The following is a 13,588-nucleotide window of genomic DNA, read 5'->3' on the forward strand; positions in this document are numbered from 1 at the left end:
AACCCACATGACCACATCTCGGGAAAATGTCACTGGTTTTCGTAACTGTAGCGTTCTCCATTCTTTGAAGAGTTCTCGCCTTGTTTTATTTTATTTTGCACTCTCTCCGAAGCGCCCGTTAGCAAAAACCATCCTCCTTTCGCATCGCCTATGACGTGACTTAAGTGTTTGTCGCTAGGTGACTCCGCAGTGTTTTGAAGTGGTGACGATGGCCTACTAAAACTTCCATCGATGAGGCGTTGTGTTGTTGTGGCTGTAGGAAGAAGGAAAAGAAAATGCACGGGCCTGCTACTGGCTCTGTAGCTGAGCCACCTCTGCTGCCTCGTGCGGCCAGAAGAGAAAATAGGGAAGAAAGGGAAAATAAGAGGGAGAGAAAGGCGCGTGCCGCAACAGCCGTCATCCACCACCACTGAAGCGGTGGCGGGTGCAATGACGGCCTACAACAGATAAAATTCGGTAGCTGGTTAACCCCCGCCGCAACCGGCGTTGACCTACCGTCCCAGCCCCGTAGGGCCAGGAATTGCTACCTTTCACCACCTCCGTACTAGGTCATCCACTTCTAGTTATAACACGGTGACTGCTTTTAAAACAACACAGAGTCCAACGCACGCATAAGTCGAAGCAAAGCGATACAAGCGCAGGTGTTGTTTCGCACGACCTCTCACTCAGCTTTATTGCGTGACCGGGTCGGAGCAATGGCGCTTTGAAAACTGACTGTGCTATAGAAGCTACCCTGTACGTTCTTGCGCCGTAGCTGCTTTGGGTTTAGAAACTAAAATTAGCGCCACTCTGTAATAAAATATGTAATTACTGTCTGGCAGGCAGTGTTGGTAGTATAGTCGGATACAGGTCAAGAAAAAATCGGTAACCAGACCTCAAAGGACCCTCCTCCAACCAGTGGCATTGCTCCAAATGTGTGACGTCGTGGAACACAAGAAAAAAAAAAGGAAATAGGAAAACGTGTTCTTCCGCGCTCACGATCTCTCGGACGTTTACCAAATTGGCCGCCTCCGGTTGTCGCGTCCGTCCGTCGATGTCGCCAACGGTGTCACCTCGTATAGGGCTCTATGGCGGATGCCATGAAGCCCTTACGAGGCGACACCGCTGATGCGATGAAGCGCCGAACAACGAAGCGGTTTCATGAAAACTCGACAGTGCTGAAATTCACTGTCAAAATTAGTTGTTTTACCTGCGGTACTCTGATGAGCAAGCGACTATCGATCGAATTGAGTAAAGGTATGTATTTTTGCTGCAACTCACGAAGCATTTAGGAACTATTTGCCAGCACGGACTCACTCGAAGAAACCACGTTCCAAGCGCTACTTATATACGTGCAAGGGGGTCGGCCGTGGCGTCATGGTATAGCTCGACAATATTGGTTGGAGGGGGTCCTTTGATAGCTGGATGCCGCTTTTTTCTTGACCTGTATTCGACAATAGTTTTCGGCACATCATTTTTGTCGGCGTGTAATCGTCATCGCGGTCGCTACTAAAGGTTTACAGCATCAGACTACACACACACACAAAAAAAAAAATAAAAAATAAACGGGAGCATGCACTAATCGAAAAAAATCTCGGTAAATATTTTTCCAGCGTTTCTGACCAAACCGCTATGGAATCGACAACTCTAGACAAGAAGCTTTCTACTACGCCGAAAATAAATTGCTCCCGATTAAAGTGCAGTGTTCTGTCCCTTTGATTGGCCTGGGTTAGCTATTATAGCGATATTTGCGCCTAAAACCTCTCACTATTCACTACGACCCCAGGAGGAGCTTTGCGCGCACTTGTAGTTGCATTTATACTTAGAAATCAAACTGCTAGATGAGCTTCAAGTGCCGTTTAATTCAGGCTGTTACAAGCATATTGTATTTTATGGTAAGTCGTTGTAACATGCCATCGGTGCGAATGCTCAAATAGGGGAAGCAAAACCACCTGCGGAGAGGATGGCTTGTAGGCGTACAGGATGGAAATTCTTGCCGATGCGTTCTTTCGTTTCGTTTCCGCAGTACCTTCTCTTGGATGAGCCAACTTTGGGAGTGGACTTGGAGACGAAGCACAACATATGGGAGAAGATTCTGAAGGCGCGCCAACAGAGTGGCATCTTGCTTGTCACCAACTCCATTGACGAGGCTGAGCTACTCGGCGACCGCATAGCCATCATCGCGCAGGGCGACGTCGCCTGCTGCGGCTCCTCGCTTTATCTGCGCAAACGGCACGGTGCGCGCTCTTCGACTGGCACGCTTTTGCATATCTGATACCTCTTACGAAAGCACTAGCTATATGCGTATAACGACACCTTTTACGAACAATTCAACCCATACGAGTACAGTAAGACCAATAAATAAATTAGCCATTTTTTTAATTTTTGGACTTCAATGACAGATGTACTCTGCATATCAAGTTTTATTTATTGATTACTTCGTTTACTTCATATCTGCACCTGTTGAAGCATTACAGCTTGGAGCGCAAACAACAACAACAACAACAACAACAACAACAACAACAACAAAGCAATCAACTGCGATCAAGCAACTAAAACGTTGCAAAATATATCAACAAAGATGGCTTGGACAAGATCTGTAGTCAAGGAATAAATGTATCAAAATGTACGATAGCACGTCAATTTTACAAGATATTGCTTATAAGCTTCCAAACTATAGCCCTTCTTTGGATGGACATATGCCGTGTTAATTTTAAGTTATTTTATTCATTTTTCATTTAAAAGGCATGAAAAATACGCTGGTGTGGTCTGTGTGCACGATCTCATGGCAAGGCGGGCATTATGTGTGTGTAGTGTGCATTAAAATGCGATTAAGTAAAGTTGAATCATCAGCTTCTTGAAGAAAGTCACCAGTCAGCAACACGAACAAAAGCCTGGGTGATGTTTTTACTCTCTATCTTTGGGATTGACGAGAAATTATTCATGTAAATTTTTTTATGGTTTAAATGTATATGGGTGATAACAAAGTAGAGGAAAAACGCATACTGTTGGTGGGGTACAAAACCCACGACCTCCGATCAACACTGTAAATCAGTAAGAAAAAAACATTCCTCTAAGATAGCGAACTGTTGAATTCCTTCGTATGTCCGTCTATTAAGCCCCTTACTTCCTTAAACCTGTTTAATCAGCTTTTTTAATTTTTGGTTGCCGAGAACATTGCATTTCTGACTTAAACGTATTTTCGATTGAAGATGTCTAGTTTTCAAGTTTATTTCTAAATCGACATCGTCCTTCAAACTATCGAAACTGAAAAGTATTATTTTGATAGCATTCAAAGTGGGCTGGGCCAAGTGCATATGGATCAAATGGCACCTGTACGCGTCTGGGCCCTACGGCGCGTCCATTTGTCGAGACGTTGGCTTGCGAGCTGGGGCTCCCTCTCAGCCCATGTGCGCTTCTTTATCACAAAGTGTTGCCATCTTCTTCCCCTCGTTATACCCTGCAAACTCTTCATTTCATTCAAGCGACACAATTTTATCATTTTGAAGTGTGGGAAGGCCAACTTGAGAAGCTTTCAAAAGTGTTTTTTTTTTTTTTTGTATATTTGGTACGTCGAACCGGGATACAGACTATGAAATTTAAAAACTTGGCTCACCTTTGATTTTGACAGTCTTTAACTTGGAAATTTATTCACATGCTCTAACGACAAAGACAGAAAGTTGATTAGAATATATTATTTAATTATTAGTTTCTCTACTGCATTTTGCAACATAAATAATCTCCGCTCTATCGTATACAACCAACCTGCACAGGCTCCTATGAGGTATCTCGCGTGGCTTTGAAACGATAAGCATCTATTGAATAATTCTAAACGCCTCGCATGCGTGCTGGGCCTGGCAGGCTACCATCAAATACGCAATATTTATTCTGCCAGCTGCCTTGCAAGAATAGGCAAGTAATCAGGCACCTATCTAAAGGAGACACCAGGCACCCCCTCCCCATCTCTCTCCTCTGGAATCAAGCCGATCCAACCCGTGTTCTTTTGCTGGGAATCACTCTTCAGTTCTTCCCCTCCCCCACTCAAGCGATCCAACCCGTGTTCTTTTGCTGGGAATCACTCTTCAGTTCTTCCCCTCCCCCACCCCTCCCCCGCTGTGAACAAAAAATTACCTTAGGATGGTCTCGAAAAAAAAAAAAAAAGAAATCCTGGCTACTTGCCTGCAAACAGTGCTCCCACATGGAATATTTTACGTGTCCGAATCTCTCTTGTGGAAAGGAGACGGCAGCGTGGACCCCATGCCTCCGCAGGTTCCGGCTATCGGTTCTCCATTCTGATGGACGAGGAGGGTGACGTGACAGAGCTGACTGCCTTCATTCGGAAAGTTCAGCCGTCTGTCGAGCTGTACATGGAGCGGCGGCGATCGGTACTCTACACTGTGGGCTTCCCCGGAACCAAATCGCTCATCGACCTGCTTCGTCAGCTCGAGAAGAATCAGAAGAGGCTGGGCATCGAGCGAATTGGCGTCAACACCGCTTCCCTGGAGGACGTCATGCTCAGGTGAGCCTCGGTCCGGAAGACAGCTGCGAGTTTCACACCGCACATGTGCGGCATCGAGAAATGGTCGAAAATAAACATGCGCAGAAGCAAAATCAACAAACGACCTCCATTATTGGCACGTACAATGTCGCGGTTATTGGATATGTATGAAAAGGTGCATAAACTCAATGAGTGCAGGTACGGTTTAGCAAGAGTAGTTGCCCGGCTATTCGGTTATTTCCTTGTAGCATCATATTGATGTACGCAAAAATTCACTACGCGCAGAGTGACATGCGGAATGACAGTACCAGTTCCACCCATCCTCTCGTTCAGCCTTTCTGTGTCTTGCTGTATGCACAAGTATTTGTGAGGTTCTTGGTGACGTTTCTTGTGACATTGCCACCTGCGCCTTTGAGTTTTATCCTCGTGTCTGATAGCGATGTGCTGCAGGGGGATTTAGTGATTTCGCTGTATAAAAGCCGTCGATTAGGTGATATTCATGGGGAACTATCGACGTCCCCTGCTGAATGTGGATGGCAGGCTCGAGCGCGCAGGCACTGCGGGTGGCCAGAGGGCTCGGCTAATCTTACTTAGCCCTTGCCTCACAGCAACAGCATGAGAAAGTTTGGCTGTTCCTAATTCAAGCGTCAGAACTTGATTGCGGGATTTTTACGTTGACCGCTGATCGACTGAACTTGGTCGTCTCCTGGTGCAAGCAAACTTCAATAATTTAAAATGAATAAATTCATTTTTTTATATATTTCGGAAAGTAAGTTCGGGCTTTTGGGATCTAGTGAAAATGGAAGGGACAGTATTTAAATCCCAAGGTTGATTGCAGAGGAATGCACGAATAGTGAGCCTTGGCGTGGTCAGTACGTTTCTTTGCTGCGATCTAGTCATTCAGCCGTGGCAGTGCCCACACTAGAAACATCTGGCCGGGCCTGACTGAGTCCTTCCACAAGAGGTTAGAGTAGATGTTTTTTCCTGCTTTAAGCTTATCACGAAAAGCGTGTAGTCTATAGGTAGTTCTCCCAGGTGACCCTCGACTCTTCGAATTGTATACCTCACTTACAGGCGATTAGCCCTACAACCATTAGCCTTAATATATATCATCCGTGAGTAACGGAAATGCAAATTGAGTCAAGTTCAATTCAATTTTTCGCAAGCTTGTCGGGTATACATATTTTAGGGATTGCTGAATGGGACTACGAAGCGGTTCTTCCAGATTGTGCATTCGAAATGCACTTCGAAGTAGTACAGCGTGAAAGTTAGAGCCGATGTCGTTTCGCGCTAAATAACAGCGCTGCTTCCTTCTTGCAGGGTCCGGGATGCGGCGTCGGTGTATGCGGTGGACGAACAGGTGGCGTCATCGATGTCCCCTATTGATGCACCTCGTGAGTGTCTCCAAGCAATGTCTAGCAGCAGGTGAGACCCGTGAAATCTTAAACTAATGCGGGGTCCTCGGTACACGCAGCGCGCTCGACGACTGATTCGCACCAGCTGTTCCTGCGCCAGGTGGATGCCCTGGTGCGCAAGAAGCTGGCCAACTGGCGGCGCATGTGGGGAATTCAGGCTGTAATGCTGGCTGTGCAGCTATGCATCGTGGGCTGCACGGCCGCATACCTGTCTTCCGATCTTCCCTTCCGCCAGATGAGCCACCAGTACAGAATAGGCAGAGCCCTCGACAAAGAGCGTAAGCAAGAGCTGCGAAGTTTCACTTAGAAGGGTAGGGCGCCGGGGAAATCTAGTCTCCGTATTTTAGAGATATTGCGAGTAAAAAGGCAAAGGACAGACGACAAAAAAGCAAGGGACTAAACTATAGCTACTTACTTTTGGAAACAGCCGTCAGTGGTAGAATTTACAGCTTGTATAATACAAGATCTGTAAGTCAGCTTCTCTGCAAGGCTTGTTTTCCAACCAAAAGGTTCCCAGACGACGCACTCGTAGTTTTTGTTGAAACGAAGAGAGACAGACGCCTTTCAATGGCGCATTCGTGCTGGCAATTCGCGAAAGTGAGACAGGGAGGGAGCGTGACGAATGGGCCGAATCAGTCATGCTGCAGCATGCAAGGAGCTGGACTATCTTCACCCTCTTCATCCTCTTTTTTTTTTTTTTTAACATGTTAAAGCGGTGATATTTAACCATTTTACCTTTTCAATGGTTCTCCCTGAGTCATCTTGAAGTCAACTGGACATTCCAGACTTTTCTTAGAAAGGGAAATTTGCCTCTGTTCGCTACTTCAAATAATGCGAGTATGGCATCTGGGAACGAGACCTTTTGGTTGGAAAACAAGCCTTGCAGAGAAGCTGACTTGCAGATTTCTGCAAATGGTCTATTCGCCCGGCCGCGGTGGTGCAGTGATTAAGATGCCCGACTACTGTGCCGGAGTATCCGGGTTCGATCCCGACCGCCGGCGACTGCGTTTCGATGGAGGCGAAGCGAAGAAGCGTCCGTGTGCTGTGCGATGTCAGGGCACGTTAAAGGTTTCCAGGTGGTCGAAATTACTCCGTAGCCCTCCACTACGGCTCCCATTTCTCTCTTTCCACTTTCACTTCCGCCTTCTTACCTTCTATTACGGCGTGGTTCAGGTGTCCGCGAAACAAGTGTGACAGATACTGCGCCTTTCCTTTCCTGTGAACCAATTATTATTTTTATTATTAAATTCTGAGGGTCGCCTTCACCGTACAGATTATTGCCAACAAAAAGGAGCTAGCGAGGAAGAGTTGCGCAAGTTCCCTCCACAGTACTACTGGTTGAAAAGGAGGGGGAACGATTGGGTGGAGAGTATGCCCTGTAATGATATGCGTCAACCTGACAGTCATAAGGTATACCCTTTGATATCGCGCGTAGAGGACAGTTCTCGGAAGGGTTCAACTGCGCTTTCTGACACAGGTGCCTGCCTCTGTCAACTTATGTAAACAAGTTAGGCTGTTACCTGCCAGATTTGCTTTAAGTACATCGCAATGTAGGACTCTCCTTGCTCCTCGCACACTCCCGTTTTCTGTCCACAGCAGGTTTTTGAAACGCCAGTTTGTGAATGATAGTTCACAGACTGAGTTCAGTCGAGACTGCCAATCAAATACACTTTCTTTCGGACGCTTAGATGTGCCGACCACGCATGCAGGCGCGACATCGCCGTCCAAGGGCCGCGCCCTGTTCCTTTCGCTGGACTTCGACCGGCTCAGCCAGGAGCTGCACGCGGTGGTACTCAAGGTTCGCCTGGTGGCAGGCGCCCTGGTGCCCGTGGCTATGTCCCTATCGCCGGCATTGCGCCTCCTGCTTCCGCTCCAGGAGCGCACTTCGGCCGCCAAGCAGCTGCAGCTCATGACGGGCCTCAGCGCCGCGCGCTACTGGAGCATCAGCTTCGTCACGGACATGGTGTACCACCTCTTCACCACGCTCGTGCTCCTCGCTCCTTTCCTCATGCCCACAGGCAGCGTCAACGTCTGCCGCAGTTTCGCCTTCATAGGTATAAGACTGCACTGTCATGCTTTTGTGGGTTCTCTTCTCACCGCCTTGCCGGGGTGGTGCAGTGGTAAGACGCCCGACTACTGTGCCGGAGTACCCGGGTTGGTTGGTTGGTTGGTTGGTTGGTTGGTTGGTTGGTTGGTTGGTTGGTTGGTTGGTTCACGGGAAGGGAAAGGCGCAGTATCTGTCACACTTGCTCTGTGGACACCTGAACCGCGCCGTAAGGAAAGGGAGGAAGGTGGGAGTGAAAGTGGAAAGAGAGAAAGGGGAGCCGTAGTGGAGGGCTACGGAGTAATTTCGACCACCTGGGGATCTTTAACGTGCGCTGACATCGCACAGCACACGGATGCCTCTTCGTTTCGCCTCCATCGAAACGCAGCCGCCGAGGTCGGGTTCGAACCCGGGAACTCCGGCACAGTAGTCGGGCGTCTTACCACTGCGCCACCGGGTTCGAACCCGATCTCGGCGGCTGCGTTTCGATGGAGGCGAAACGAAGAGGCTTCCGTGTGCTGTGTGATGTCAGCGCACGTTAAAGATCCCCAGGTGGTCGAAATTACTCCGTAGCCCTCCACTACGGCTCCTCTTTCTCCCTTTCTACTTTCACTCCCATCTTCCTCCCTTCTCTTACGGCGCGGTTGCGGTGTCCACAGAAAACAAGTGAGACAGTTACCGCATCTTTCCCTTCCTATAAATAAATCTCTTCTCACGCTGAAACTTTACGTATTAACCTCCTAGCATATCTGATTCGTGTAAACTATAGGGACGCGCAAATATTCGAAAATTACTGATATCGAACTGAATTGTCCATTTGATTCGCTGAGCAGGTTCAAAATTATTTCGAGGCGAATCGAATAGGTTCTCGAGTTTTCGCTTACTTAGAAAAATTGGCTCGAAGTTCGAACAAAAACCGTCGCATTTTTTTTTTTCCATGCACTATACCAGTCCTGGAGGACATACGAAGAATGTGCGTGGTTGGAAATTCCAACGTGTGACAAATAGCACTATCTAGTCGGCTGTTACTACTTTCAACTAAGTTCTGCTCCTAACGCTTTTACCGATCATTTTTTGGATATTGGGGAAAAAAATCGATTTTTCGAAATATAAGATTCACATCTACGGTGACTTTATTCTTCGTAAGGTCGATTGGTCCACTGGTTTGGTCACTAGTGACTGCATATCAACTCGAGAAAAAGCCGAATGTTTAATTGATTTTAGTAATTTCCATGATTTACATCAATGCAATGCAATGAAGAACTGTGCTGGAAACATTTCAGAGCTAATTCTATCTAATGTGCCTCTTTTTGGCGTGCAAGCAGTGCCCGGTCCTCTTGTTCCGGTAGACAAATATCACTGTCCGTTTACCTTGTCGTTCTTTTTGTCTTCGTCCAGTGCGTGAGGTGGTGCCAGAAAAGTTTAGGTACGCGGATGGCAATTACCTTAGGCTTTACAATGATCTTCAGGCCTATGAGCGGTCAGAATTGCTTGAGATTGAGGATGTAAACACAGGCGTTGAGCTACGTACGTCAGTTGTACAGGGTATAATGAAAAAAAAAAAATGTATACCACGCCGTAAATCAAAGAAGTGTAGATTTCCTTGCTGATTTTCGCGTGATTTGAGACATTACTTGAAGAAAAAACAGAAGTATCACAAACTCTACGTGAAACCAGAAAGTGAATATTGGTACCAAAAATATTCATTGTGCAGAAAAATTGTGAAGAAAAAAAAAACTGATTGCACGTGATGAAGCCGAGTACCACAAACTTTTTGAACAGAACTTTAAAAGGAACCAAGCAGTTTTTGGGATTTTGTGCGCAAGCAAAGAAATGATAAGGTTAGTGCTGCTGTGATAAAGACGTGTGATGGTATCTGTTTTAAACCTCAAGATGTGTGCCAAGCTTTTGCTGATCACTTCAGCGCTTGTTTTGTGCGCCATGATAACACAACTGCTATTATCACTTTAGAAAACAGCGCTGTTTGGCTTATGATAATGTCATCGAGCATGAGGTTCTTTCGGCGATTCAGAAACCCAAGCCAAAACTTTCAACAAGAGTTGATGAAATTCCCAGCTTCGTAATCAAAGGATGCGCTGATATTTGGCCCTGTTTTGGCGCATTTGTTCAACTTATCGTTGCGAACTGGTGTTTTTCCTTGTCATTGGAAACTGTCAGTAGTTGTTCCTGTATTCAAGTCTGGCGATGCTTGTGATGTGAACAATTTTCGACCCGTGTCACTGATTTGTTATTTTGCGAACGTTTTTGAAATGGTTATGTACGAACGCATGGGCTCATATTTCAAACAGAAGATCTCAATTCCGCAGCACAGTTTTTTAAAAGGCCGATCTGTGGAAAAGAATTTATGTGGCTTTCTTGACTGGCCCACATGTATTTAATCGCGGTCAGGTAGATGCAATCTACTTTGACATGATTAAAGCTTTCAATATGGTTTCCCATGAGATTCTTCTGATGAAGATGGAAACATACGGACTTTGCCCCATGTAAAATCTATTCGACCTCGCAGAAAAAAAATACACGTATGGTAACGAGAGTTCAACGGGGCACCGCCACCAACGTGCTGTGTATACGCTTTCCGCATGCTTAAGACACTAAAATATATGCTCACTTCTGATGCTGGCCTCTCAGTGCCAGTCTTATGGCTTGAAACTGTCTTGAGCAGCGTTTAAACGGGAATGACAGCAGCACATTGCATTTCTCAACATACCTTATTCAGCCAAAGATGCACCATTGGCATCATTATCAGCCTGGCTACTCCCGTTGCAGAACCATGGCCTCTGCGATATCCCTCTCTGCCATTAACACTGCCCAGTCCCAGCTTCGGTCGCCACCGTTACCATGTGCAGCATGGAAATCTCGCGCAACGGTGGTGCCACGCCCAGTGCACGCCTATGGGGCCTGGATGCTGCCTGGATGTTGCCTGGATGTGGTCCGGATGTTGCCTGGGCAGCGGCGCAAAATGTATACGCTCCCATGTGTACACCGCGTAGGGCTCAGCCCCTGTCAGCTTGTGCGCAGTCTGTTTCCGCTATCGCCAACTGAGTCTGCGCAACAGAAGCTGCCGGAGAGATACGCCATCTTTTGTTGCGAAAGCAACACTACGACAGCCAAAGCGAGACCTCGGGTGGCCGCAGCTACGCCATGAAGAGGCGTAGCTACGGTCTCCTCATAACAAAATCTGCCTGCCATGACATTTGAATTCATGTTACCTTTATGCCACGGGCAGAAGCTGCCATATGGGAGGGTGATATCAAAATCAGCCTGCCAGAACCGTTTGCATTCTCGTTACCCCTACGACACGCAGGCACGTTCATACGGCTTGGTTGAAGCGTGACTTTATATGTGGGCTGGTATCGCATACGCTATCGTGTCATACCCTTAAAGGATGAGATTGTGTGTCCGCAATAATGTAGCACCTTACACTGATAGGGCGTGACAGTGGAATAATGTAGCAGGCAAAATAAGCTTCCGCCGTTTCTTTCGAAATTCAACTAGGGTTAACCAGAGCTAAACCACAACTAATTTTAAATGCAGTGCAGTAATCGACTTGCCCTTACCCCCGCCTGGTGGAATAGGTGTTGATGTGGCCTCCTGGCACATTATATCCGTTTACGTTAGAAAACTGCGTACTTTTTTTTTTTCGAGATAGATCGGTCACGAATAATGTAGATCTGCTACCGAATCGAATCTGAATAGCTTAGATAAAAATGGAATAAGATTCGAATAGTCTAGAGAACCAAATCGAATACAATTGTGAATGTTCTTGTGAATATTTAACAAGCTCAACAGTAAAGTGCTGGCGGTGGCATTGGGGTACAGCGCTGTTACCTTTTCGCCTAACTATTGAAAGCGCGCTACATGTACCTTCATTAACACAAAGTCTGTAGTTAAATTGAGGTGCGAGCCATGGCCTAGACCTTTGCAGTGGACGCATGAACGCCGAAGCGTCTTTTCTCTGGGCAGTTGGAAACCAGCTCAGCAGCCTCTTCCAAGGCGCTAGTATATGGTTGGCGTACACAAGGACGCGACAGTACGGAACTTAACTCTTCGTCTTCGTCACTGAGATAAAAGCTATCAGTGAGGCGAATCGGCAGTATGAAAGCTCTTAGAGGTCAGACTGGCACGCTGAAACTGAAACACAGCAACCATAAAATACCCACCACCAGCCCATGCTGGAACAAGCGTCCACCCTCTTCCTTAAGATTTCAAAATTTTCTGAAATATCGAGCAAGCGCCCATCACGAGATTGTGTACCATGTCCGGGAGAAGTCCAAAACCACCGCAGACACACATCAACCGCCCATTGCTCGTTGTCTCCTCGACGACCCTTGCCGACGAGTGCATAGGCCATGTTTTGTTCCCACTCAGAAGAGCCGTTCGAGAGATTCAGTGACGAAGATTAGCCGTGCTTTAATCACTCGGTTTTTCATGTTTTCGATGTTTTATTTTTGCGGGCTTTAACGTCTCAAACGTTTAAAGCGACTCAAACTTTGAGGGATGCTCTAGTAGAGGACTCTAGAAATTTCGACCTCCTACTGTTCTTTAACGTTCACTGACATCGCACACCACACGGGCGCCTTGCTTTTCGCCTCTATCAAAAAGCGGCCGCCGCGGCCGGGATTCGATCCCGCATCCCAGGGTTCAGGAGTCGAGCGCCCTAACCACTAAGACCAACCAACCAACCATCATCTGGCATTTTCTGTGTTTACGTGGTACCGAGCCCCCACCCGATGGTCACCATATTGAAGTTAATGGTCGGACGTCGGGCTAAGTAAGGGCCTAACCATCAATTCGATGAGGCTCTTTTTTTGCTTTTCCGAGTTTTTCGCTTGGCCATAAAGGAGGGCGTAATGAAGTTAAGAGAAAATTGAATTTCAAATTTATCCATCATTCGCACAGCACTTGTAACGCCATTATCAAATTATGAATCCCATAATCCGTTGCTTGTCGCAGTGTATCCAGCCTTCAGAGATCCGTGCACCCAGCCTTAGTGCACTAAGCTTGCGAAAACTATTTGTGGTGACGACACCCATATTTCACTTTAAGAATTTACATATAGCTTTAAAAAACTCCATCTTCTGTGAGAGTGCAGTGTCTTTGTGATTGAAACAAAATCATCTATCGTTTCCGGGAAACTCGAGGTGCTGTAACCCTGTTCACTGACACACTTGCAGGTCCGTTCTTCTCGCTCTTCTTCATGTTCGGCTGGTCCTTCGTGCCACTAACGTACGTTGCCAGCTTTATGACGGATCACGTGATCGCCGGCTACGTCATGCTCGTCCTCAGCACCTTCTTCTTTGGTCAGTAGCAGCGCGAGCTTTTCTCTTTCCAACAGTTTTGGTGCCCTCGAAGTTGTACTGATGAACGCCATTGATGCTGCAGTTTGAAAGCACGGTTTTTCCAAATTGCGGCCGGGACGAAACTATAGTTGTTAGTGACTGCTTGTTTGTCGAGAAGTGTTGTGATTTCGTATACAGTCATGGTCAGAAGTTTGCAGGGTACGCGGCATGCTTAATTGAGCCGTGTAGCTATGCGCCTGCGACGCTGCTGTGGACCAGCAGGTCAAGGCGAATGTCCCTAAAGTGCAACTTCGGTGCCAAGGATTTTGCTTAAACTTTCACGGCACGTTGT

General features: G+C 46.9%; 1 protein-coding gene across 1 annotated transcript in view; it reads left to right on the plus strand.

The window, feature by feature from the left end:
- The window catches only part of LOC146197127 (phospholipid-transporting ATPase ABCA3-like), a 47,646-nt gene that overhangs the window by 16,491 nt on the left and 17,567 nt on the right, over positions 1-13,588 (plus strand). Inside the window, exons 8-14 of the mRNA XM_084597126.1 lie at positions 2,006-2,216; positions 4,249-4,498; positions 5,798-5,871; positions 5,952-6,170; positions 7,602-7,946; positions 9,335-9,463; positions 13,132-13,257. Coding sequence (XP_084453252.1) covers positions 2,006-2,216; positions 4,249-4,498; positions 5,798-5,871; positions 5,952-6,170; positions 7,602-7,946; positions 9,335-9,463; positions 13,132-13,257 — 1,354 coding nt within the window. The remainder of the gene's footprint in view (positions 1-2,005; positions 2,217-4,248; positions 4,499-5,797; positions 5,872-5,951; positions 6,171-7,601; positions 7,947-9,334; positions 9,464-13,131; positions 13,258-13,588) is intronic.

This window comes from Amblyomma maculatum, chromosome 3 (assembly GCF_055883805.1).
Source record: "Amblyomma maculatum isolate TAMU_Amacu chromosome 3, ASM5588380v1, whole genome shotgun sequence".
NCBI classification, from domain to species: Eukaryota; Metazoa; Arthropoda; class Arachnida; order Ixodida; family Ixodidae; genus Amblyomma; species Amblyomma maculatum.